The sequence below is a fragment of the Sinohyriopsis cumingii genome, unplaced genomic scaffold (genome assembly GCF_028554795.1).
Source record: "Sinohyriopsis cumingii isolate HCF-2022 unplaced genomic scaffold, ASM2855479v2 utg000160l, whole genome shotgun sequence".
NCBI classification, from domain to species: Eukaryota; Metazoa; Mollusca; class Bivalvia; order Unionida; family Unionidae; genus Sinohyriopsis; species Sinohyriopsis cumingii.
Window position 1 is genome coordinate 8,933,146 of NW_028315873.1, and position 27,914 is coordinate 8,961,059.

The 27,914-nt window shown below is 35.3% G+C and overlaps 1 protein-coding gene across 1 annotated transcript in view; it reads left to right on the forward strand.

The window, feature by feature from the left end:
• LOC149774740 (arf-GAP with SH3 domain, ANK repeat and PH domain-containing protein 1-like) overlaps positions 1–27,914 on the forward strand; it is a 204,935-nt gene that overhangs the window by 136,531 nt on the left and 40,490 nt on the right. The window contains exons 18-23 of the mRNA XM_089944763.1: positions 167–258; positions 1,039–1,225; positions 5,404–5,469; positions 8,013–8,054; positions 12,919–13,033; positions 18,042–18,089. Coding sequence (XP_089800889.1) covers positions 167–258; positions 1,039–1,225; positions 5,404–5,469; positions 8,013–8,054; positions 12,919–13,033; positions 18,042–18,089 — 550 coding nt within the window. The remainder of the gene's footprint in view (positions 1–166; positions 259–1,038; positions 1,226–5,403; positions 5,470–8,012; positions 8,055–12,918; positions 13,034–18,041; positions 18,090–27,914) is intronic.

Genomic DNA, 27,914 nt, shown 5'->3' on the forward strand with positions numbered 1-27,914 from the left:
GCTAACCACTGTGGCTGCCCGAACAGAATGGATAATAGAGTAATGAATTTTAGTTTATATATAAATCACTATGAAAGTTTTATGTCATATGTTTGATTCATGGTATTGTTTGTTATAGATTGTTTCCCTTCAGAACACTGTATTATACAAATATTGTATTTCACAGGCAAATGGGGACACTGCACTTCACTTAGCTGTAAGAATTGAGGAGGGTTCAACGTTGCCGTTAGTGGATTTCCTTGTACAGAACTGTAACCTGTAAGTAATTAATGTTTGATTGAACTGCACTAAGATATTTTGTTAGTGGTACTTAGTTTATTGCATGGGCAACTTCCTCAGAGTACTTGCAGGATACATGATATTTAAAGTCATGCCCTATCAATGTAATTTAATGTATGTATGTATGTATGTATGTATGTATGTATGTGTGTAAAGTAATGTATGTATGTATGTTTGTATGCATGTACAAACATTCAGATGGTTTAAATATTGCATTATCTTTGCTGTATTTACCTGTTTGCTGATAAACAATATGAAAATCGAGTTGATCTTGCATACATGATGGCTAATTTGAAAATCTTATTGCTCAGGAATATGAGTTATGGTTTCAACACTTAGCATTAAGAAAGATATTTTAAAAATCTTATCTTGAATTCCTGGAAATACCATTTGGACATTTGTGTACCTGTTCTTTTTAGGAACTTCACAAAGATGCTTGTCCCTCAGTCATGTGACTCTTTAAATTGACATTTTGGTCTTTTTGTGTCATTTTGCTGACAAGTTAGAAAACACCAGGGAAAATTTAGTAGTCTGTTCTAGTTTTATTATCTTTAATTGACATTATGGAAAATGACATAGTTTACAAGTTGTTTTTAAAGCTGTCAGATACTTTACAAAAACCAGTTTTCCATGGGACATAAATATAAAAATTGAAAAGTGGTTACATAGATGTTATAGTGTGTTGACAAAAGAAATCACTAAATTAGCATTATGTTGATTTCATAATGGAAGCCCTGCATATCTCTTTTCTGTTTTCAGAAATTGTTTATCAAGACCTAATAAGAATGGTGATACAGTGCTGCATTTATGTGCACAATACAATCAAACAGAATGTATGAAATGTATCCTACGTACAAAACCAGATATAGCATCTTTGAAGAATGCACAGGGCAAGACAGCAATGGATGTTGCAGTGGAGACAAATAACCAGATCTGTGCAGAACTGGTAAGGATATTATCATGTTGACCTATGGTGGGAAATCTTCAATACCATAATTATACATGATATTATGGATTCATATGTGCAATTGTATATCTCATCTAGACGATTCAGGGTCTAATCTGTTCATTGTACTCAAGTTACATGGTCTTATGTGAATTAATGTGGAATCATGTAATTCAGCCTATTTGTCTTTGGATGTAACATAATTCCACAATTTTGTGTAAAAAAAGACATGAGACTTATTCAGTCTGATATGAAAGGCTTTTAATGCCTTGTCACATCTATGGAGAATGCATTTAGTGGTACTAGAACCCTCTGTCACATTCTGTCATATGTATGGAGAAGGCATGTAGTGGTACTAGACCCCTCTGTCACATCCTGTCATATGTATGGAGAAGGCATATAGTAGTACTAGACCCCTCTGTCACATCCTGTCATATATATATAGTGGATAGTCAAGGCATATTGTGTTACCTAGGCCCTTCTGTCCTGTCAATGAGTAATATTGATTTGGCTCATGTTTTGAAGACGTCATGGATACCAACAAATATGATGAGAGGCTTTACATTTAGAAGACCTAGGTTAAATGATTTTCACTATTCATCAACAGAGTTTTATGGGGTTATGGCCCCTTTCTTACTTGCAACTTTTCCTTTTAACTGTATCAGACAATTGTTTCAACTCAATATAGTTTGAAGAATTTCATGGACTGTTACAAAATTTATTATAAGGCTTTACATTTCTAACAAGGCATTATGTGACAGCAGAGCTGCATCTGTGCGGTTTTACACTTGATTTATAAAGTGCATTATCTAAACACGATGCCCTTTTCTCTCCCTATAAACACATGGAGAGAAAGGGGTATATATCTTACCCCAAAATACATGACCACTTACAATGCTGTGTGTCACCAAGAGCAATCCGTGGTATGCAGCGACACGTGTGCAGCTGATGAGTATGGAAGTTGTTAATGCTTGGCACATAATTACATTGTTGAGGTGGATGCTTAAATACTAGAAAGTCCATAACAACATTTTTTCCATTGATTTAAATACACTTTCTTTGTTTATTATTTTACTATAATAATTTTTTTACTAGAATCAATTTTAATGACTTCAAATATTGTCATTTTAGCAGATAAATGCTTATCTTTAGTTTGCATGGTTTTAGCATGACTTGACTTAGACTTATGGGATGGTCTGTCATCCATTGTCCATTGTCCATCCAACATTTGGCATGACTGGTCTTAGACTTAAGGGAAGGTCTGTCATCCATTGTCCATTGTCCATTCAACATTTGGCATGACTGGTCTTAGACTTCTGGGATGGTCTGTCATCCATTGTCCATTGTCCATCCAGCGTTTGGCGTGAATGGTCTTAGACTTATGGGATGGTCTGTCATCCATTGTCCATTATCCATCCAACATTTGGAGTGACTGGTCTTGGACTTATGGGATGGTCTGTCATCCATTGTCCATTGTCCATCCAACATTTGGCATGACTGGTCTTAGACAGGGAAGGTCTGTCATCCATTGTCCATTGTCCATTGTCCATTCAGCATTTGGCATGACTGGTCTTAGACTTCTGGGATGGTCTGTCATCCATTGTCCATTGTCCATCCAGCGTTTGGCGTGAATGGTCTTAGACTTATGGGATGGTCTGTCATCTATTGTCCATTATCCATCCAACATTTGGAGTGACTGGTCTTGGACTTATGGGATGGTCTGTCATCCATTGTCCATTGTCCATCCAACATTTGGATTGACTGATCTTAGACTTATGGGATGGCCTGTCATCCATTGTCCATTGTCTATCCAACATTTGGAGTGACTGGTCTTAGACTTATGGGATGGTCTGTCATCCATTGTCCATTGTCCATCCAACATTTGGAGTGACTGGTCTTAGACTTATGGGATGGCCTGTCATCCATTGTCCATCCACCATTTGGAGTGACTGGTCTTAGCCTATAATCATGGTTTTTTACGGTCCCTCTTGAATGAATGAAAGCACTGTCACATGGTTTTTTACTGTCCCTCTTGAATGAATGAAAGCACTGTCACATGGTTTTTTACTATCCCTCTTGAATGAATGAAAGCACTGTCACATGTTTTTTTTAACTATCCCTCTTGAATGAATGAAAGCACTGTCACATGGTTTTTTACCATCCGTCTTGAATGAATGAAAGCACTGTCACATGGTTTTTTACTGTCCCTCTTGAATGAATGAAAGCACTGTCACATGGTTTATCACTCTCCCTCTTGAATGAATGAAAGCACTGTCACATGGTTTTTTACTATCCCTCTTGAATGAATGAAAGCACTGTCAAATGGTTTTTTACTGTCCCTCTTGAACAAATGGTTGCACTTTCACATGATTTTTTACTATCCCTCTTGAATGAATGATAGCACTGTCACATGGTTTATCACTATCCCTCTTGAATGAATGAAAGCACTGTCACATGGTTTTTTACTATCCCTCTTGAATGAATGAAAGCACTGTCACATGGTTTTTTACCATCCCTCTTGAATGAATGATAACACTGTCACATGGTTTATCACTCTCCCTCTTGAATGAATGAAAGCACTGTCACATGGTTTTTTTCCCATCCCTCTTGAATGAATGATAGCACTGTCACATGTTTTTTTACTATCCCTCTTGAATGAATGATAGCACTGTCACATGTTTTTTTACTATCCCTCTTGAATGAATGAAAGCACTGTCAGATGGTTTTTTACTGTCCCTCTTGAATGAATGAAAGCACTGTCACATGGTTTTTTACTATCCCTCTTGAATGAATGAAAGCACTGTCACATGGTTTTTTACTCTCCCTCTTGAATGAATGAAAGCACTGTCAGATGGTTTTTTACTGTCCCTTTTGAATAAATGGTAGCACTTTCACATGGTTTTCTACTATCCCTCTTGAATGAATGAAAGCACTGTCACATGGTTTTTTACTATCCCTCTTGAATGAATGATAGCACTGTCACATGGTTTTTTACTATCCCTCTTGAATGAATGAAAGCACTGTCACATGGTTTTTTACTATCCCTCTTGAATGAATGAAAGCACTGTCACATGGTTTTTTACTCTCCCTCTTGAATGAATGAAAGCACTGTCACATGGTTTTTTACTATCCCTCTTGAATGAATGATAGCACTGTCACATGGTTTTTTACTCTCCCTCTTGAATGAATGAAAGCACTGTCACATGGTTTTTTACTATCCCTCTTGAATGAATGATAGCACTGTCACATGGTTTCTTACTATCCCTCTTGAATGAATGATAGTGCTGTCACATGGTTTGTCACTATCCCTCTTGAATGAATGAAAGTACTGTCCCATGGTTTTTTACTATCCCCTTTTGAATGAATGAAAGCACTGTCACATGGGTTTTCACCCAGACTCTTCTTGCAGTATATAACTAGTTGTTTAAATTAGTGTAGATTTAACAGGACATCTGTACTTAAATGAAGGATTTTCAATACTAGATCTAGTGGATGTTGGGGTAAAGTTAAAGATCATTTGTTTCGATTTTTGTACTTTACTGAGTGTATGAAGTCAGTGACTTGTACATATACCAATGAATTATGCATAGACTTCAAGTTTCGTTGCATTCCACTAAATTTTTAGCCAGCAATTTCACCTTAATTTTAAAGTCAGATTTCTTGATTCGGGTATTGACCTGTTCCAGCCAGTTAGCATGATGACTTTAATTGATTTTTATGCAACCCATTTTGTGGATGTATCTGTTGAATGCATTGAATGAGATCATTGCAGTAACTTACTCCCCTCCCCAAATAATAGTTATCCATTTAACCAAACATAGAAAGTGGGTATGTTCCGTAAGTGCTGAGGTAAGTTTAATGATTTTCTATCCATGAGACCAGGTTCGATGTAAAAATGTGTGATGAGGTATCTTACAGATTTGTTAAATCAGACCGTTAAGAAAATATTTTTGTAGCCAAGTTTGGTATGTAGAATTTCTTAAGACTGTCTGAAATGGTTTCAGTACTCCGCAATTAATAAAAAATTAAAGGAAAGAAAAGGAAATTATTTATGGCCAGTAGAGTGTGAGTCCCTTTGATGGATTCTTGTTTGAAGTCAAATAATCTTTTGGTACATGATGTTAAAGCAGTCTTTATAAATTGTACAATAACTAATTTTTCTTTTAATTACATTTCAGTTAAAAGCTTCATTAGCTGGAAGAAAAGATTTGTTCGAACATGTCAACTTTGAATGGGAACTACCTGTAAGTAGCAATTTTTAACTCACCTTTGAAGATAGAAAGTCTAATCAGAATAATATCCACTCTGGTCAGTGTGATATCTTGTTAAATGACATGATACAATATGGTCCTGTTAATGGACATGATGCAGCATGGTCTATATGATATGTTGTTTAATGACATGATGCAGCATGGTCTATATGATATGTTGTTTAATGACATGATGCAGCATGGTCTATATGATATGTTGTTTAATGACATGTTGCAGCATGGTCTACATGACTTCCTGTTAAACGACACGATGAAGCATGGTCTGTATGTATCTTGTTAAAGGACATTGTGCAACATGGTCTGTGTGATGACCTGTTAAACAACATGAGGTGGCATGGTCTGTATGATATCTTGTTAAAGGACTTTGTGCAACATGGTCCACATGATTTCCTGTTAAAAGACATGATGCATCGTGGTCTGTATGATATCCTGTTAAAGGACATGACACAACATGGTCCATATGGTATCCTGTTAAAGGGCATGATGCAATATGGTCTGTGTGATGACCTGTTAAACCACATGTGGTGGCATGGTATGTGCGGTACCCTGTTAAAAAACATTTTATATCTTATGAAAGGACATGATTTTCATTGTCAGTATCTTATTTTTGTAAAGAACATGATGTAGTATGGCTTATGTGTTATAACTTTACAGACATGAACTTCCCAAAAATTTGATATTGTAAACAGTGCCATCAATAGTCACTCATAAGTTGGGTCCATCTCCATCCAACATAGACCCTGATCTAGCATAGCATTATTGTAAATATTTTTCTATGCAGTTTGCAGTTGGACCTGACATATTAGTGGGTATATATGCTGTGTTGAATTTTCCTATTACAGCTGTACAATGATGTGACAGTATATATGCTGTGTTGAATTGTCCATTTACAGCTGTACAATGATGTGACAGTATATATGCTATGTTGAATTTTCCTATTATAACTGTACAGTGATGTGACAGGATATATGCTGTGTTGAATTTTCTTATTATAACTGTACAATGATGTGACATTATATATGCTGTGTTGAATTTTCCTATTATAACTGTACAATGATGTGACATTATATATGCTGTGTTGACTTTTCCTATCATAACTGTACAGTGATGTGACAGGATATATGCTGTGTTGAATTTTCCTATTATAACTGTACAATGATGTGACATTATATATGCTGTTGAATTTTCCTATTATAACTGTACAATGATGTGACATTATATATGCTGTGTTGAATTTTCCTATTATAACTGTACAGGGATGTGACAGGATAATTTACACTATTAAAGGTTAAACTAAGAGTGTGCTTGTGTGTGTGATTTTCATTTTTGACATAGCTTTAAGTATTTTTCAGTCACATTGCTACAATGTCTGCAGTGTGCCAGTTTATAGTGATGTCTAGCACTGTGGCAGTTTATAGTGATGTCTAGCACTGGGGCATCATGTCACAGACATGTTGTATCATGTCCCGCCCAGTCACATTATCCTGACACCAGGCTGACCAGTCCTAACACTAACCTCTTAATGCTGAACAACTAGCAAGGCAGCCTTTAGTACCATTTTTATAAGTCTCTTTCATGATTAAGCTGGGGGTCCTACCTATGACCTCCTGCATCCGAGGTGGATGCTCTAACCTTTTAGGCTGCATGAGCGGTCTAAGCTAAGAGTAATTGACAACTGCAAATTTCAATTGCTTTCTGTTACTTTAAGTTTCTCTAACCCCTTTTCCATTCCACCCAATTGAGACTTACATAAAATCCATGACATAATATTTCAACCTACAATGAAAAGAGGTATATAAACAGATTGGTTGAATGTCCATGTGTAGTTCAAATCATTTTGTACATTTTAACTTGGTACCCAAAGGACAGGAGGTGACACCATAACTATAATTCAGAATTTGGGTACACTTAAAAAGGTAACCCCATGGGAAGGCGGTTTCACTGTGAAATTTAGCATGGGACGAAAGCAAAGTAATATTACAACTTTGACAAAGTAACAATCACATTGAGTGCCTTTTGGCTGTTTCAAAGATAGATCTGTAGATAGATACGTGGATGAATATTTAGAAATTGTGACAATGTCTGATATTCCTGCATATAAATAATATAATTTAATGTCTTCTGTATTATTGTTGTTGATACTGTTTTACTGTCTGTAGTATTGTTGTTGATACTGTTTTACTGTCTGTAGTATTGTTGTTGATACTGTTTTACTGTCTGTATTATTGTTGTTGATACTGTTTTACTGTCTGTAGTATTGTTGTTGATACTGTTTTACTCTCTGTAGTATTGTTGTTGATACTGTTTTACTCTCTGTAGTATTGTTGTTGATACTGTTTTACTGTCTGCAGTACTGTTTTACTGTCTGGAGTGTTGTTGTTGATAACTGTTTTACTGTCTGTAGTATTGTTGCTGATACTGTTTTACTGTCTGTATTATTGTTGTTGATACTATTTTACTGTCTGTTTTGAAGATGTATTTTAGTCTACATGGCAATTATTCTTTCTCTTTTTCAGGATGATATGAATCCTCAAGATTATAGTGATGATGATCTGGAGGTATGTGCACGCAATAATACCTCATCTTTTCTCATTATGAATTTTAAGGGATAACTCAGTTTCATACATGTTCATAATGATGAGTGTAGATGAGCATATGATGGGCACCATGCATCAGTGTCATCAGCATCATCCACATATGTTGTCAGGTTGATACATCATACCACAGGGTAATAAACCCTGGTATGAAAGGGAAGTAAACCCTGGTATGAAAGGGAAGTAAATCATGTTATCGAAAGAAGTAAACCATGGTATGAAAGATAGGTTACAGTAATAAAGGGATGTTAACCATGATATCAAAATCCAGTAAACCATGGAGTAAAAGGGTAGTATACCATGGTGTCTAAAAGGAGTAAGCAATGGTATCAAAGGGAAGTTAAACATATTAGAGGGATGGTAACCATGTTATCAAAGTGCAGTAAACCATGGAATCAAAGTGCAGTAAACAATGGAATCCAAGGTATTTAAACCATGTTATCAAAGGGAATTAAACCAAAACAATTACTTGTGTTATATATCTGACTTCATTGATGACACAGAAATTCTCAGAACATTTTTAAAGCATGAATAAAAAACATTATTTTGCATTTTGAAACACTGCCTCACTCCCCCACCCCACCCCCATCAGTTCCTGAATTAGATTAATATGTCTGCAAGTTCTTCGCAGTTGTGCTTATATTCATATGAATAGGTGAAGTTATATGGTATTTCATATCCATGCATGGATTAATGGATTATTTTCTTCATATGAATACTTCTGTGCAATGGCAAGACTGGTTTTCTTGGTAACAGTTTCTCTTGAAATACATAGGACTTTAATATTGTATGTTTATACGGAGAACAGATACATTGTTCAGTATATTGAATAATTTACAGAGAAAATACAGTGCCTTGAAATTAGCAAGCTGACTAAGCAATGGCTAACATATTTACAGTAAATAGCATCACATTATTGTCTATGATGTAAATACATGAAATAGCATTGATTATTTGCATTGATGTAAATACATTAAAATACATAAAATAGCATTAGATTATTGGCATTGATGTAATTACATTAAATAGCATTAGATTATTGGCATTGATGTAATTACATTAAATAGCATTAGATTATTGGCATTGATGTAATTACATTAAATAGTATTAGATTATTGGCATTGATGTAATTACATTAAATGCCATTAGATTATTGGCATTGATGTAATTACATTAAAATTCATTAAATACATTAAATAGCATTAGATTATTGGCATTGATGTAATTACATTAAATAGCATTAGATTATTGGCATTGATGTAATTACATTAAATAGTATTAGATTATTGACATTGATGTAATTACATTAAATAGTATTAGATTATTGGCATTGATGTAATTACATTAAAATTCATTAAATACATTAAATAGCATTAGATTATTGGCATTGATGTAATTACATTAAATAGCATTAGATTATTGGCATTGATGTAATTACATTAAATACCATTAGATTATTGGCATTGATGTAATTACATTAAATAACATTAGATAATTGGCATTGCTGTAATTACATTAAATAGTATTAGATTATTGGCATTGATGTAATTAGATTAAATAGCGTTAGATTATTGGCATTGATGTAATTACATTAAATAGCATTAGATTATTGGCATTGATGTAAATACATTAAATAGAATTAGATTATTGGCATTGATGTAATTACATTAAATAGCATTAGATTATTGGCATTGATTAATTACATTAAATAGCATTAGATTATTGGCATTGATTAATTACATTAAATAGCGTTAGATTATTGGCATTGATTAATTACATTAAATAGCGTTAGATTATTGGCATTGTTTTAATTACATTAAATAGCATTAGATTATTGGCATTGATGCAATTACATTAATTAGTGTAATGTATATCTATATTTTTTGTATATCCTGGTATATGATTTTGTCTGATTTTTGTAGATTTTATCCATGTTTGTAAATTGTTGTGATTATTTATTGCAGGATATTGTTAATGCATGAGGTCTGTTTTAATATATTCGTAAATGTAAAATTACATTGGATCTATAAACAGAAACTTACATACATCTTGATGGTAACTAATAATAGAATTATTAGTAAATATGTTTATGAGTTTCAACCTTTTTCCAGTTGGTCAGATCAGTCAGGTGGTTTCTTAGAAGGATCAGGTTAATTCCTATTGGATGAGTTAGGTCACATGAATAGATTTCTTGAAATATTAGATTGAGTAGTAAAGATCTGTCACATGGGGTATATTGAGGCATATAGTTGTAATAGACTATTGAATATGTATATAAGGAGAGAACTGAGCAATATGATTCATTCCTACTTTGGAGTTGTTCTTATTGCTTGTGTTCCTGTTGTAACTTCAAGTCTGCAGATGTGTTTTATGCTGTACTAGAGAAAAACATTTATTTGGATTGTTCAGTGGAAATAAAAAAAATGCTAATTTATTTTGACTATAATATTATTCTGAATTATTCAAGGGAGTTCTGGACAATGCTCTTTTGACAGTGTTACAATTCTTGGCAGATGAGTACATTTCTGATTCTGAAATTTATATTGGGAACTTTTCATTATTTTGGACTTTAATAGAACTTTTCCAGGATTATTTTGGATTCACTTCGTGATACTGTAAGTTCATTTCACATTTTGAGTTAAACCTTTGTTTATTAAGTTTTACAAAACTTGTTGTTTTGCTTCCTTCTGTTAGTTTATGACCATCATATAGTTGTAACATCATCATTAGATTATGTGTCAATGTAAATACATGAAATAGCATTAGATTATTGGCATTGATGTAATTACAATAAATAGCATTACTATTAGCACTGAGTATGGGTATCATGTATTGCTGTTAGTACTGAGTATGGGTACCAGGTGTTACTATTAGCACTGAGTATGGGTACCTAGTCTTATTATTAGCACTGAGTATGGATAGCAGGTGTTACTATTAGTACTGAGTAAGGGTACCAGGTCTTACTATTAGTGTTGAATATAGGTACCAGGTGTTACCATTATCACTGAGTATGGGTACCTAGTCTTACTATTAGCACTGAGTAAGGGTACCAGGTCTTACTATTAGTACTGAATATAGGTACCAGGTGTTACCATTATCACTGAGTATGGGTAACAGGTGTTACTATTAGCACTGAGTATGGGTACCAGGTGTTACCATTATCACTGAGTAAGGGTACCAGGTCTTACTATTAGTACTGAATATAGGTACCAGGTGTTACCATTATCACTGAGTATGGGTACCTAGTCTTACTATTAGCACTGAGTAAGGGTACCAGGTCTTACTATGAGTACTGAATATAGGTACCAGGTCTTACTATTAGCACTGAGTATGGGTACCAGGTCTTACTATTAGCACTGAGTATGGGTACCAGGCATTACAATTAGCACTGAGTATGGGTACCAGGCATTACTGTTAGCGCTGAGTATGGGTACCAGGCATTACTGTTAGCACTGAGTATGGGTACCAGGCATTACTATTAGCACTGAGTATGGGTACCAGGCATTACTATTAGCACTGAGTATGGGTACCAGGCATTATTATTAGCACTGAGTATGGGTACCAGGCATTACTATTAGCACTGAGTATGGGTACCAGGCATTACTATTAGCACTGAGTATGGGTACCAGGCATTACTATTAGCACTGAGTATAGGTACCAGGCATTACTATTAGCACAGAGTATAGGTACCAGGCATTACTATTAGCACTGAGTATAGGTACCAGGCATTACTATTAGCACAGAGTATAGGTACCAGGCATTACTATTAGCACAGAGTAGCACTGAGTATGGCAAGCATTACTATTAGCACTGAGTATGGGTACCAGGCATTACTATTAGCACTGAGTATAGGTACCAGGCATTACTATTAGCACAGAGTATAGGTACCAGGCATTACTATTAGCACAGAGTAGCACTGAGTATGGGTACCGGGCATTACTATTAGCACTGAGTATGGGTACCAGGCATTACTATTAGCACTGAGTATGGGTACCAGGCATTACTGTTAGCACTGAGTATGGGTACCAGGCATTACTGTTAGCACTGAGTATGGGTACCAGGCATTACTATTAGCGCTGAGTATGGGTACCAGGTATTACTATTAGCGCTGAGTATGGGTACCAGGCATTACTATTAGCACTGAGTATAGGTACCAGGCATTACTATTAGCACAGAGTATAGGTACCAGGCATTACTATTAGCACAGAGTAGCACTGAGTATGGCAGGCATTACTATTAGCACTGAGTATGGGTACCAGGCATTACTATTAGCACTGAGTATAGGTACCAGGCATTACTATTAGCACAGAGTATAGGTACCAGGCATTACTGTTAGCACAGAGTAGCACTGAGTATGGGTACCAGGCATTACTATTAGCACTGAGTATGGGTACCAGGCATTACTATTAGCACTGAGTATAGGTACCAGGCATTACTATTAGCACTGAGTATGGGTACCAGGCATTACTATTAGCACTGAGTATGGGTACCAGGTTTTCCTGTCAGTGGTGACAATTTTAGACTCATCATCAGTTCTTATGTTATGAAGCATTTTTATTTTGATTAATTTTTTTATTTATATGCTTTAAGTGTAGCAGAATTTTTACCTTCTGGTCTCTCTGCAACCAGCTTCATTCTTATGTACATATAAATTAATTTTTCCCCACTCAAAATGTAAATTTTACATTGTGTCACATGATGTGTTTTTCTTCCATTTCAACATAATCCCTTTCAGGATTAACAGAATCTCAAATACTGGTTGTTAGAATATCCATAAGGAAGTGTGTGATCTGTTTGTTTCAATTGAAGCATTGTTTCTGTTTTGTAGCCGGAGAATGTGAGAAAACCAAAGTCAAGACCAACTAGTCTTATTGATCCTTCTCAGATTTTAGCCCGTGACACAATTGGACCTCTACAACCATCACATCAGTTAAAACCTAGAAGTAAGTACAGTACAACACAGACCAATGGCATAGTTACTATGGGTATAAGTCAGAGTTACATTTTCTTTGTGATTGGGTTAAGTACAGTACAGTGTGAGACCATCATATAGTTGCTATGGTGATAAGTCAAGGTACAGCTTTCATAGTGCTTGGGTAAAGTACAGTACAACATAGACCAATGCCATAGTTACCATAGTGATTAGTCAGAAGTATAATTTCCATTGTGATTGGCCTAAGTACGTTACAACACAGACCAATGGTATGGTTACCATGGTGATAAGTCAAAGTACAATTTCCATAGTTATTGGATTAAGTGTATTACATGCTTAATATGATGGCAGATTGTCATTATATTGCAGGAGGAGTCAATTTTATGTAATAGGGATTTTCTCCTTTTCGTTATCAGATATTATAATTATCTAAATATAATTCCTATGACACAGTTGCAAATTGATATGTTGAGAGTAATAACATGAGGATTCTAATGCATTTAAGTAATGCTTATATCAACAATTCATGTGCACCAAATATGATAAGCTTGGTCCTTTATAAGCCATCATATTTTATGTTTACTGTACAGTTGCCATGGTGATAAGTGTATGTATAGTTTCCATGGTGATTAACCAAAGTCAAGTTTATGAGGTCATGATCCTTAATGCAGTTACCATGGTGATGAACCTACATACATTTACCATGGGTACAGACTATGAAATTGATAATTTTACCAAATTTGCATTTCATATGTGTTTCATTTGTGTTCTGTTTAGCTTTCCACTGGTCTTACATTACCATTTGCATTTCTTCTAACATCTCATCATTTTTATTTTATTGTCTCAGAAATGCCATCAGATTTTGCATCTATCTCCTTCATACATTGATTTCATCTTCACTCATTTGGAATGAAATGGAAATTTATTTACAGAAGATTGATTAACTATTTCTGAGATTGATAGAAGGAGAGAACTAACTTCAGCTTTTGTATATTGTCCAGTTAAAAAGTGCTTCATTGAAATAGCAAAGGTAAAAAATGGCAAATGACCTCATTATAAAGTAGAATATTACTGCAGCAGTGTAAATGTGTAGTTTTAGCATTGTTGGTGTAAGTTTTATTTTTGTTTCCTTACATTCAAGTTTGTACAGGAAAAAAAAACATTATGCCTTCCCATTGGTGGTGGTTTTTAATATCTACCTTGACTAGAACAATGTTTCACCTTTAAAGAGAAGTCAATTTTCGCACATTGTAATGAATCGGATTCGGGGTTAGCATGTAAATTATTTTCTTCCTGGAGATTTAGCGGCAACTTGAAAATAATTATTTTTTAAATCCACTCATGAAATCCATTCATTTTTTATTGATCTTTTTATGATTTCATTGTTCAGCATTTTGTACTTTCAGATTGCTTAAAAATACACTCTGAATGTTGTTTGCCTTGATTTTGCATTTCATTCATTGCGTTTGTGTTGATTTTGCATTTCATTCATTGCATTTGTGCTGATTTTGCGATTTGTTAATTTTGAGTTATGTTTGCATTCTGTTTTAATTTTACTGGTAAAATTCCCACTTTCAGAGTCTGTATTAGCCTAAATAGAATTGCCAAGCCTAAGTATAGTTATTCGAGGTGATGTGACTTTATGTATAGTTATTCGAGGTGATGTGACTTTCAGTTTGTATGGAGGGTGGGTTTTATATGAGAACAATACCAATGATTGGACCATTTGTTTCAACAAATGTGTGTTTGTAGGATAAATAACTTTGAATAAATATAGATAAAACTTACATTTGTTTAACTTCATTAGTGAGACAGTGGAAGCCAGTTTTATGTTATGGCAATGGCATTATCTTGTATGTTATAGAACTGCAGGAAATAGTAAAGTCATTGCCATCAAATGATAGAACCAGCAAGTCTGCCAATGAACAACCTCTCCAAGTGTGGTTTAAAATACTTGTATTAAGTAGATAATCATTTGCAAAAAGTCATTTAGTAAGTTTCAAGAAACATATATGTGGTAAATAACTTTTAATGAATAAGTATAAAACTGACCTTTGTTTATCTTCATTATTAACACAGCAGCAGCATTTATGTGTTATGATATTGGTGTTACATCAGAACTGCATGTAATAGAAAAGACATCAACTCCCAGTACAAAATTTTACAGACTCTCCAATCACAGTTAGTAGAAAGCTTTTAATAACTAGGAAATCACAGAAAAGTCAGAGGTCAAGCATTTGATTTGTTTTTTTGGGGTTTGAAACATTTCAGTATGCTTCACTACCTGGAAAATCATCTGTATTTATGATGTGAAGACCAGTATTGCAGATAATATTTATCTGAAATGCTTATTTTTTGGTTGGTTGTGTGGGTTTAACACTATTTTTCAGCACATGATAGGTTACACATGGCAGCAATTATATCTGGTTGCGAAAGAACCTGGGAAAAACCCAGGAAGAACCACCAACCCATCAGTATCTACATGCAAGCTTTCTCACATATCTACATTGATTGGGTGGAGACTCGCACAGACAGAGATGAGATGTGTGTTTGATTTGTAAAGGCAAGCACCATAGATCACTCAGCAACCCAGGGTCCCAAACTCAAGCATTTACATTATTAAGTTGAGCTTATTTAATATCAATGAATGTTAAAGAATTTGTTCATGGCAAGTCAGTTGTGCCTATTATTGTGCACATGTTATTAAAAGGGGAAATTTGATTAGCAGAGATTCACAAAATCACTGATTACGCATACATTGTAGGGAAATAAGGACATCATAATGTCTAAACTTTGAGATGGGCATCAAGTGATATCCTTGCTTTCTTGACAGAATATGTCCTTATTTTATAAATTTTACAATTACAGTATAGGCATTAACATTATGATTTAGCTGAATTCATTTAGCTGAATTCTCTGTTGTACATACAGTTGTGTTTTAATTGGTACATTCACCTTGGATGGAGGACACTGCTCACCACATGCCAAAAATAAGTCACGGAGATCTGATTTTCTTCCTTTTTCCATTATGTTCAAATTTTCTATTTAGCTTAGTTTCTCTGACACCATTGTATGTAAGTCATAGCACTTGACGGGTTTATTAATCTTTGAGGGTTTTATCAAATATAGGTAATTATGACCTACTTTTCACTCCTCATTGGTAATGTTAAATTCCTGTATTTAGTTCAGTTTCACTATATGTGTTTTTTTCTGTGGAATTTGATTGGCATATTCATCTTAGTGTCATTTATCATGGGCAATAGTAGGTGACAGAAACTTTTTATGTTCCATGGTTACAGTAAGTGTTTTTTTGTTTTAGCTCATTTCTCTGTTTGGTGTGCAGTCATAACACTTGAGTGGCCTAGTGGTTAGAGCATCTGCCTCTGATGTGGGAGGTTGTGGGTTTGATCCATGGTTGAGTCATACCAATGACTTATAAAAATGGTACTAGCAACTGCCTTGCTTGGCACTAAGAATTAAGAGGTTAGTGTTATGACTTTTCAGTCTGGTGTGAGGGTAATGTGACTGGGTGGGACATGATGCTACATGTCTGCTGCATGATTGCCACACTGCCGACATTGTAGCGATATGACTGGAAAATTGTTAAAGCTACGTTAAAAATCCAAATCACACACAGATTTTAAATTACACCATGACAAAGCAGGTAGGACACATTATTATAAAATGATGCCATGATAAAGCATGTTAGACACAGCCTTTTTAAGTCATGCCAAGGCAGAGTAGGTTAGACACAGCATTTTTAAGTCATGCCAAGGTAGAGTAGGTTAGACATGGCATTTTTAAGTCATCCCATGACAGAGTAGATTAGAAACATCATTTTTTAAGTCATGCCAAGGCAGAGTAGGTTAGACACAGTATTTCTAAGTCATGCCAAGGCAGAGTAGGTTAGACACAGTATTTTTAAGTCATGTCAAGGCAAATTAGGTTAGACACTGCATTCCTGAGCATTATATTTATGGTTTATGAAATTAAATTTTGGAGTTAAAAAGTTAAAGTTGCAGTTACAGTGAACAGAAAGTAATGTTAAATAAATCTGTTTTAATCCACCAAGACAAATCCATCAATGTTTGGACTTGTGCATCTTTTGATAAATCCTAAGTAAGGTATGTCATGATTTTGTATGTCAGCCTGTCCATTTGTGCGTCTTTTCCATTTCTGAACAATAATCTGAGTTGTACACCCATCCACAGTTTCCAAACATTGTGGAGGAACTTTGGGTAAGGAAGAACATTATCCATTTTGGAATCTACAAGGTGATTTCATATTTGGTGGATGGTTTGCACTTGTGATGGGGAAGAACCCTATCTAAAGGTCCAAAGACTAAGTGACAGTGACTGAAGAGAAAAATGGTTTCGAACAATGTCTTGAGTTTTCCACCATCTATATCTAACCAAACACAAACTCCAGTCATTGACCATGTAGCTACACCAAAGTCAGTGAATGATGTACGTTTTGTGTGAGACAGAAGTCTTTGATTTTTGGGGTCACAATGTCAAAGTTCAAGGTCATTGTGACTGAAAGAGCAAGATATTTTTTGCATAATACTTTGACCACATTTTCTGGGAGACTTGCTCTTAAGATGTAGAAGATTCCTATGGATTTTGGGTTAAAAGGTTAAAATCAATGTGTTTTTTTAAAAAAATGGGTTTTGAATAACTTTTATTCTAAAGTTCCTTTACCAAATTTTAGCAAATTGTATGAATGCATTGTACATATGGTAGCAAAGAAACCTTAGATTCTGGGGTTTATACATTTGTGGCCATGTTTCTAATAAAAAAATGGTTTATGTGCATTAAATTTAGTGTGTTAATTACAAACATTTTCTTTTTATAATGGCCATAGCAGCATGTTGATAATAAATGTAATATTGGCATGGAAGTATAGTGAGATTATGTCAGACACTAATGTCTATGAATTTATAGAAATAATATATTTTGATTTTTAAACCTGTTTTCAGTTTTCATATTACCCAGTGTGTTGTTTTATTTCGTTTGTAGAACATCTAACTCATCCTACACGGTTTCGAAACAATATCAGTAAAAACTGTAAGTCATGACTGTTCACTAATTCTGTAGAATCACAGTATGAACCTTGTGCATAAATCTATAACCCGTCCATTCATTGCCATCCATTCGTAGGAATGAACCTTATGCATAATTCTATAACCCATCCATTCATTGCCAGCGATTCTTAGGAATGAACTTTGTGCATAACTCTATAACCTGTCCATTCATTGCCAGCCATTATAAGGAATGAAAATTTGCATTTCAAACATTTAATGATACCTTTTTATTATCCTTTGGTAACCTGTCTATCTACATATGTAAATGACATGCTTGCAGTGTCTGCTATCATATTGCATGGATAGAATTTAAATTGTAAATTCACCCTTGTCATTTTCTTATACTTGACTGGTTGGAAATTGCTTTCATTATTCAATGTATATGCATGTATTTATTCCTCTGTACACTGCTAAGCTTGCATTTTAAGTTTGGACTTAAAATTGGTTTATTTTTTATTATATGTCCATAATGGCTTGATTGATATAATATTTTCTCATTCGTTATATATTTGAACATCCTTCCTTGAATGTGGAAGGAGTTACCTTTATCATTGTTTCTGTCCAGTCATCACACCCTGCTTAACTTCAGTGTTTAGTTTAACAGTTTATCTAGTATTATTGACCATAGCAATGCAGTCCACCAAAAGTACTTAGGGCTGCTGTGAAAATTAATTTACTCAGCAGTGGTTACATTTTACATGTTACCTGAGTTTTTTTAATCAACATTGCCCATAGAATGAAAACAATTTTATGTATAAATGTATCTAAGTAAACTATTATCAGACAAAATTTAGATATCTGTGACCTGTATTTGATTCAGCAGTGATTTAAGTTTGTATTTACGTCAAATTCTTCTTCAAATACATTACCTCTACTACCCTAAATTTAACCCTACCAGAAAGGTGAAAAAATGTCTGTGTACCATATTAGCAGAGGGAAGTAACTCTTCTAGATTTTCCTCCCTTGCCTCTGCTAGGTGTCCTCCGATGTCCTGGTTGTTCATTAGTTTAGCTTGTGCTGAAAGGTTTTTTGCAGTGCCTTTGAAATCCAATGGAAATTTTCATACATTGAGACCATCCAGGAAATATTGTCAGTGGGTTTGTAATTTGTAAGATTGATATATCTAGCAAATGTAACATTTGCATTTTGTCTGTTGAATTAATTCATAAATCTGCCATTTGTTATTGTCCATGTAATGTCTGTTAGTAAAACTTGCATGTTATTTTCTGCTTCATGTATTTTGCATATGTCACCCAGGAATACAAGTTTGCTTACTAACTATGATATGCATATTTGTTGTAGGCACTTGTATTTTCTTTCATTTCAGAGATGTCAAGCAAGTGTGAGAAATGCAAGCGAATCAGGCTTATGAAGATAAGCAAGAGGCATGCCTTGCATTTACTAAATGTTTACCGTTACAAGCATGCGTTGTGTGTGCATTGTGGGTTAAAGATGTATGGTCAAATGTCTTAGAAAGGCAGTTGAAGGGCAGAGTGAGTTGGACATATTTTAAATTGTCCATTTACAATGTATTGAGTATTCACCTAAATTCAGATTCCATAATGGGCAGGAGGGGGGCAATTCCTTCCCACCCACCCCACCTCAATCAATGAGGATGATGTCATTGTCTTCCATGAACTTGCTGAACTATCAAATGGATGAAATTGAGCATTAGTGTGGCGTTAGAAGAAATATATATAATTTTGGCAATAGAAGAAATATATGTAATCTGGTCACTTTCTGAATGCACTCCTTTTCCAACAGTTAATAAAGCATTTAAAGTGATTGCCTTGGTAGAGTTTTGAAGAAGATGAACAATTTTCATGCAGTTGGCAATGGTTGCTGTAATTACCAGACATCACTTGGATAAAAGTTATGCTTCATGCAATTGGCAATGGTTGCTGTGATTACTAGGCATCACATGGATAAAAGTTATGCTTCATGCAATTGGCAATGGTTGCTGTAATTACCAGGCATCACATGGATAAAAGTTATGCTTCATGCAATTGGCAATGGTTGCTGGAATTAGCAGGCATCACTTGGATAAAAGTTATGCTTCATGCAATTGGCAATGGTTGCTGGAATTAGCAGGCATCACATTGATAAAAGTTATGCTTCATACAATTGGCAATGGTTGCTGGAATTAGCAGGCATCACTTGGAATAAAGTTATGCTTCATGCAATTGGCATTGGTTGCTGGAATTACCAGACATCACTTGGATAAAAGTTTTCCTTCATGCAGTTGGCAATGGTTGCTGGAATTAGCAGGCATCACTTGGATAAAAGTTATGCTTCATGCAATTGGCAATGGTTGCTGGAATTAGCAGGCATCACTTGGATAAAAGTTATGCTTCATGCAATTGGCAATGGTTGCTGGAATTACCAGGCTTCACTTGGATAAAAGTTATGACCCTGGTAACTTGAAGCCTTCTTTATGACAAGTCATTTACCTGTAGTTTTGTCACCCCACAGTTATGCGTCACGTACCGATGCCTACCACTTACGCGTGTTTAGTATAGACAGACATGCCAACCCTACTGAAAAAAAGTGGGAGAATACTGATTTTCGGACCTATCTCCCAATTCCCCGATTTTTAAGATAAATCCTATTTTTCAACTCCAGAAAAAAGAATCTACACTGATGATCTGCATAGAGCTTCAGCATGACCACATCTACAATTTAGATGCAGAATTGAATGTTGAAAGATCAGCTCATCAGTGGGTTACTCTCAGGAACAAAAAAATAATGGATCTGGCCAGCTGTTGTTTCCATCCAACCCTTGGGAGAGTAATGCTGTTAATACTTTCAGTACTGCATAGCAACAACAATGTTGAGAGAGCATTCTCAATGGTCAGAAATAAAACAGAACTAGTCAAAGAGCCAGAATGTTTGCATCAACCCTGGAAGCTATTCTTGTTAGAAACTTTGGCACCCAAGGACAAATAAATTATGAACTTTTGCAGAAAAACAAAGCTGCAACATACAGTGGACTGAAAAAACAAAAGTAGACATCTTTATCATGATATATACACCTTATTCATGTACCTCCAGATTTTCTACCCTGCCTCCTGATTTTTAATGGTGATTTTCCTGATTTTGATTTTTTCAGTGTTTGCAGATCTGAGAATAGATAAAGACCAAAGAACATTGACAGTGGGCTATGCCAAGCCAAGTGTACTGGCCTGCACACTGATTGAGCAGCTGAGGGCATCAGTGTTCCACCTGAGTCCAGAGAAACTATCCTTTGTGCCTGGACTTTACTTGAAAAGATCTGCACTTAAATCATGTAGATGATTTCATCCAGAAGACACTGCACTCTAAATGTCTTACAAGCAGAAGTGGCATATTTGTACTGACTGATATCGAGTGAACAATCTTATATCACTCACAAACCCCTCAGTTGACTGTCTTCTTTCATTTCCTTCGTGAGGACAATAAGTTAGCATATATTCTGATTAAGGGATACCATTCCATGATTTCAGCCATCATGGAAGAGATGACAATGGCCAGATGAAGGATCTTTCTCCAAGATTGACATATACAAGCTCTGCTTGCTCACCTTGTACTCCCAATAACTCCTCTCCTTGGCCTTGATGAGATTCGTGTTTGAACCACTGGCTTTAATATGCAGGATGCATTTTAGTTTCATTTCTAAGGCTCAATTGTGCTAATCCTTACCTGGATTTTGCTATGAACACAGTTTACTCTCTACAGGTAATCAAAGTAATTATTCATCTCCTCACCTCAATCAACCCATAAAGAGAGGTGAAACTGCATATCTCAGTTCACAGTCTGAGATGCTGCCAGTGGTACATGTAAAACAGCCATGGTATCTGGTATCTGTCAGAGGCTATTCCCACCAGTTAAGGCTGGAAAGCTAGATGTAACCCACAAGTGTGGAATCAATAGATTGGCATATATTGAGCTCTCACATGATTAGTTAGGACTCCAGAAGATCTGACTGCTATGCCAAGTCTACATTTTTAAGTTTATATTTATGGATCAGAGCTTAATCTTATTAGGCCATTGGTGGCTGATGGACAGTTACCAGACCCCATTCACAATAGCACAGCCTAGTTGCAGGCATGGCCTCATTGCTTTCACTGGATTTGTCTAGGAACCATTTGCAGACAAGTCAAGTGGCCAAGTGGTCTAAAGCACTCACTGTTATGGATCACTGCCATCTCACATCTGTCTGTGTGGGTTCGAGTCTCAGACTCAGCCAATGTACGTATGTGAGAAAGCTTGCCAGTAACTTCTCGTGGGTTGGTGGTTCTTTAAAGGGTTTAAAGGGTTTTCCCAGGTTCTTCCTCCACTATTAATACTAGCCACCATGTATTGCCTATCATGTGCTGAAAAATGGCATTAAACCCTACAACAACAACAGCAACAACAACAGATAAGTCAATAGCCAGATGCAGGACTCCACAAGGATCTCTTTTGTATGATTATGAAGGTATAACCTTAAGCTGTGCAGCCATGATTGTTGGAAAAGTTCATCCTATTAGTAGAGCAGACTTTGACAGGATGACATGGGTAGAGATTGGATACTCATGCATTTTCACCTTCTCTTAATGTTCTGATTTGAATATTGCATTAAGATGAGAATGAAAACTTTGTAGTTGATTATGTTTCTTCAAGAATACTTGCCTGATCATATTACTATAAATCCCTCTCACCCTTCCCCATGGATGTGAACATTCTGTTGTAAGTTTTGTTCAAGTTTAAAATTATATCTTGGATGTGACTGGCCACATAATTGGGGAAAGGGATGTAATCTGTAAGAGTTATTTCCCTTGGTCTATATGGTACAATGTGACCCCTGCTATAATACAATGGTTTGGGTTCATAAAACATGACAGTGTTATGTACTGAACCATGCTATAATCAACCAAGTCAGCTGAAGAAAATGATGCATGCTCCTAAAAATGATGGGGCGGGTGTGTAATAAAAGCACAGTTGGCAGAGTTACTGTCTTAAATCAATGCATATTAAATATCAACTTCTCCCATATTAAACAAGTACTTTAAACAGTGGTTACATGTTTAATATTTAGTTCTATGTATATAAAATATGCAACATTAGTGTAAATAGTTGTGTAGAAGTACTCACCAGTCAGATATTTTTTTAAAATTCATAATAGCAATTCGACCAGAAATGTGCAAAAAGAAGCATAATTTCTGTAATTAAAAACATTTGCTAGGTCCATTCAAATCCATTTAAATTCTTACTAATACATTTGCACAGATGTTTGAGACAGGTGGTTTTTTTCTGCAATATTTTTTGGACAAAGGGTCTGATTTCTGACTGACAATATAATGCATAATTCAGACAGAGTTTTTAAAATGAAACGTGTACTACAATATTATATGTACTTAATGCATTTCAGCCGATTAAAGATATTGACCTAGTAATGCTCCTGCAACAGAATTCAACAGTTTTGTTTAAACCATTCAATTGCTTGGGTTCAGGTTGAGTTCCTAAAAAAGTTACTGAGTCATCCTCAAAAGGACAGAGGAAAAACCCCACCTAGTATTCATTGACACATTTGTTTTATAACTGTGAACTTGCTTCACTGCAGAGCAGCAGGAGTAAGATGTTTGATTATATTAGTCGATCTCTCCACCCTTATAATTTATGTTTTGTTCCAAGCAGTTTTGACACTGGCATAATGCTGTGTTACTTTGTCCTTGACAACATTTGTATAATGCAGTCTCTCATTTTATTATTAAATATTTCATGTATATTCTTTCAGCTTGACACATTGCACATATGCATTCTTGAAGTCATATTTTAAGATGAGCTTTGCACATCTAATAGACATAAGTGTTGAACTTAGTTTGGAATTTACTGCAGGAAAATGATTATCACAAGTCAGCAATGTGCCTGAATCATGTTTGATATGAGCTATAGATAAAATTTTAATCCATTCACTATTTTTACTCTTCGATTTAAAATGCATTGATATTTTGATAGGATCTTTTTGTAAATACTGTACATTGCAACTTTTGATATAAAATCAAATCTTAGTCATGAAGACATTTTTCATGCCATTGTTATAAAATCAAACCTTATCCATGAAGACAGTTATCATGCATTCAGTAATGAACTAAAGGTTTGTCATGAAGACATTTAGCATGCCTTTTTAAAAACTGAACCTTTATCATGAATACATGTATCATGCTTTTGATATGAAACAGAATCATGAAGTCTTTTATCATACTTTTGATATAAAATATAATCCTAGTCATGAAGTCATTTATCATGCCATTGATATAAATCAAATCTTAGTCATGAAGACATCATGAAGCCATTTAACATGCCTTTGAGGGGAGCTGTGGTAGCTCAGTTGATCAAGTATTGGACTTGTATTGCAAGGGTCATGGGTTTAGTAATAGCCAAGGCCAGACATGGTCAGCTGCCTTACTGTATCCTTAATTACCTGCCAAGGCCATGGTTGGTCAGCTACCTTAATGTGTCCATAAGTACCTGTCAAGGCCAGAAATGGTTGGCTGCCTTAATGTATCCTTAATTACCTGCCAAGGCCAGACATGGTCACCTGCCTTAATGTGTCCATAATTACCTGCCAAGGCCAGACATGGTCAGCTGCCTTGATGTGTCCTTAAGTACCTGCCAAGGCCATGGTTGGTCAGCTACCTTAATGTGTCTGTAAGTACCTGCCAAGGCCAGACATGGTCAGCTGCCTTCATGTGTCCATAAGTACCTGCCAAGGCCAAACATGGTTGGCTGCCTTAATGTGTCCTTTATTACCAGCCAAGGCCAGACATAGTTGGGGAAGGGCAATTTCCTTCTATTTTTTCAGCATTATATAGCCAGTAATGTGCTAAAAGTGCCATTAAAACATACAAACACAAACCAAATATGCCTTTGAAATTGTGTCAAATGTCTTAAAGACCAGGCCTGTCTCATGGCAGATATACGAATGTTTGGTGAATGGTTTCCACCATAATTGTGTTCCATCATTTAAAATGTGCACAACACAACGTCTTGATGGCATATTTTATATTAATTACATTGGAATTAACATTTATTGTTTTTTTGTGTCATGAGAAATATGCTGAAAACTAAATGCTTACAAATGTTTTGTATGCTTTGAATGCATGAAAGTATTTATTGGTGTATTTTTAGTCAGTTTGTTGAAAATATATACATATTATAACAGGGGTGCCGAAATCCATTGTCCTTGTTATCCAAGATGGAAATTTGTTCTTACAAATGAGAACTTTTGCAAGGTTTCTTGTCGGTTGATAATAAATTGTATTCTTTAACTTGAAAGGACACTAATTCTGGTTTTGTTTGAGAGTTGTTTACACAAGTGCCATTCATACTTACCGTCAAGTGCCATACGGGTGCATTGTATATTTATATAATGTATTCTAAAATTGATCAATTGTTTCATAAACCAGTCACAGCTTCTGTGGATACAACCAATGGAACAGACAGTATTGGTTTAGGTGATATCTCTTAATAGTTACCTGCATTATAATTAATTTAATTGGCTGGAGGATAGGGCTTCCATGAAGAACCTGCTATTTTTAACCAGTTGCTTTACATTTTGAAAGCATCTTGCATGACTACAACGAAATTTCCTGGTAATGCATCTGGACGGTTTATTTTCTTATGAAGTTTGGACCAAATTATGAAACATTGAATGAAAACAATCTGGACAGGTGGGTCTTTTTTTTAGACAGTTAAACGTTTTAGTTGAAATTGTTGTGCATGACTACAATGAAATGTCCTGAGAATGCATCTAGCCAGTTTGTTTTCTTATGAAGCTGGAACCAGATTATGAAACATTGAATGAAACAAATATGGACAGGTGGGTCTTTTTTTTAACAGACAATTAAACTTTTTGTTACTTGTCTGTGGGCAAGTTGATTTTAACAGAAATTCCTGCACCCCTGTTTTACAAGCTGTAGCTAGAGCTCTGGTAGCTATCTGTAACATTCAACCTGACATCACTCATACTGTGTGACTTTTATACTGTTATATATATATATATATATATATATATATATATATATATATATATATATATATATATATATATATATATATATATTCATTTCTAATGTAAACACAGTTTGGGCCCTGATCTTCTGTCACATGATGTAATTCAGTCAAAGTAGATAACCTTAGAGTTCAATAATACACTCTGATGATATAATACACTCTGATGATATCATACACTCGGATGATATAATACACTCTGATGATATCATACACTCTGATGATATAATACACTCTGATGATATCATACTCTCTGATAATATAATGCACTCTGATCATATAATACACTCTGATGATATCATACACTCTGATATAATGCACTCTGATGATGTAATACACTCTGATGATATAATGCACTCTGATGATTTAATGTACTCTGATCATATATTACACTCTGATCATATAATACACTCTGATGATATCATAAAGCAATGATTATATCATTTTGAGTTGTACCATCATAGTGGACATCCTTAAGTCCCATCCTAAACTGGTAAATCAGTGTCTTCTCTGTTCATTCCTGGGGATATTCACCAATTGCCCCATAAGGATGTGCCCCAATTGTCATCAGTTTCCACAAGAGTAATGCACCAATTGCCGTATGAGGAAATGAGGAAATGCACCTGTTGCTACATGACGATATATACCAGTTGCCACATGAGGATATGTACCAGTCGCTACATGAGGATATGTGTGAGTTGCCACATGAGGATATGTACCAGTTACCACATGAGGATATGTACCAGTTGCTGCATGAGAATGTACATCAGTGGCTGTATGCAACCAGTTTTAGCATGATCAGTGTTCTTCACTCCATGCAGAACATACTGAACTACCAGAGGGAGACATTAAAATGTAACACAAGGCACATTTTGTGTCTACAGCTAACAAAACAGTTGTGTAGGATGATAACAACTGGTGTCATGTGACAGTTGATTCAGACCCACTGCTTAAGAACTTAAATGAACACCATATAGCCTTATCTTCTTGCCTGCCATAAACACCATTGATGCATGGGTTGTTTTTGAGTTGGCCTGCTTGAATTTCATTGGTGCATAATTGGTTCTAAGTTGGCCTGGATTGCCACACCATTTGTGAATGTTTTTTTTGTTGTCATTTGGCCTGTAGGCACACAATTGTTTTTTGGTCTTGTTGTCAGTTGGTCTGCTGACAAACCAATGGTGCATGTTTTGGTTGTCGTCTTGTCTGCTGGCATACCATTGGTGCATGTTTTGGTTGTCATCTTGCCTGCTGACATACCATTGGTGCATGTTTTGGTTGTCATCTTGCCTGCTGACATACCATTGGTGCATGGTTTGGTTGTCATCTTGCCTGCTGACATACCATTGGTGCATGTTTTGTTTGTCATCTTGCCTGCTGGCATACCATTGATGCATGTTTTGGTTGTCATCTTGCTGCTGGCATGCCAATGGTGCATGTTTTGCTTGTCATCTTGCCAGCTGGCATACCATTGGGTGCATGGTTTGGTTGTGATTTATATGTAAACTTTTTCCCAAGTTAGATCACAGTAATCAGTTTTTTGAGGGACAATGAAAAATAAGGAATTGCTTCACCAGAGAGAAATTTTATTGTATTATTTAAATTAAAACATAATATTATTTCTGGTTTATTTAAATTGTTTAATTAAGATCTCAATTACCATCTTGACCTCTCATCTGAGTCTTTGTAGTTATATCTGTATAATGAATCCCTTGGTGTTCCCCAACAGATTAGAATCCTAGTTGACCTTATCTGTATAATGAATCCCTTGGTGTTC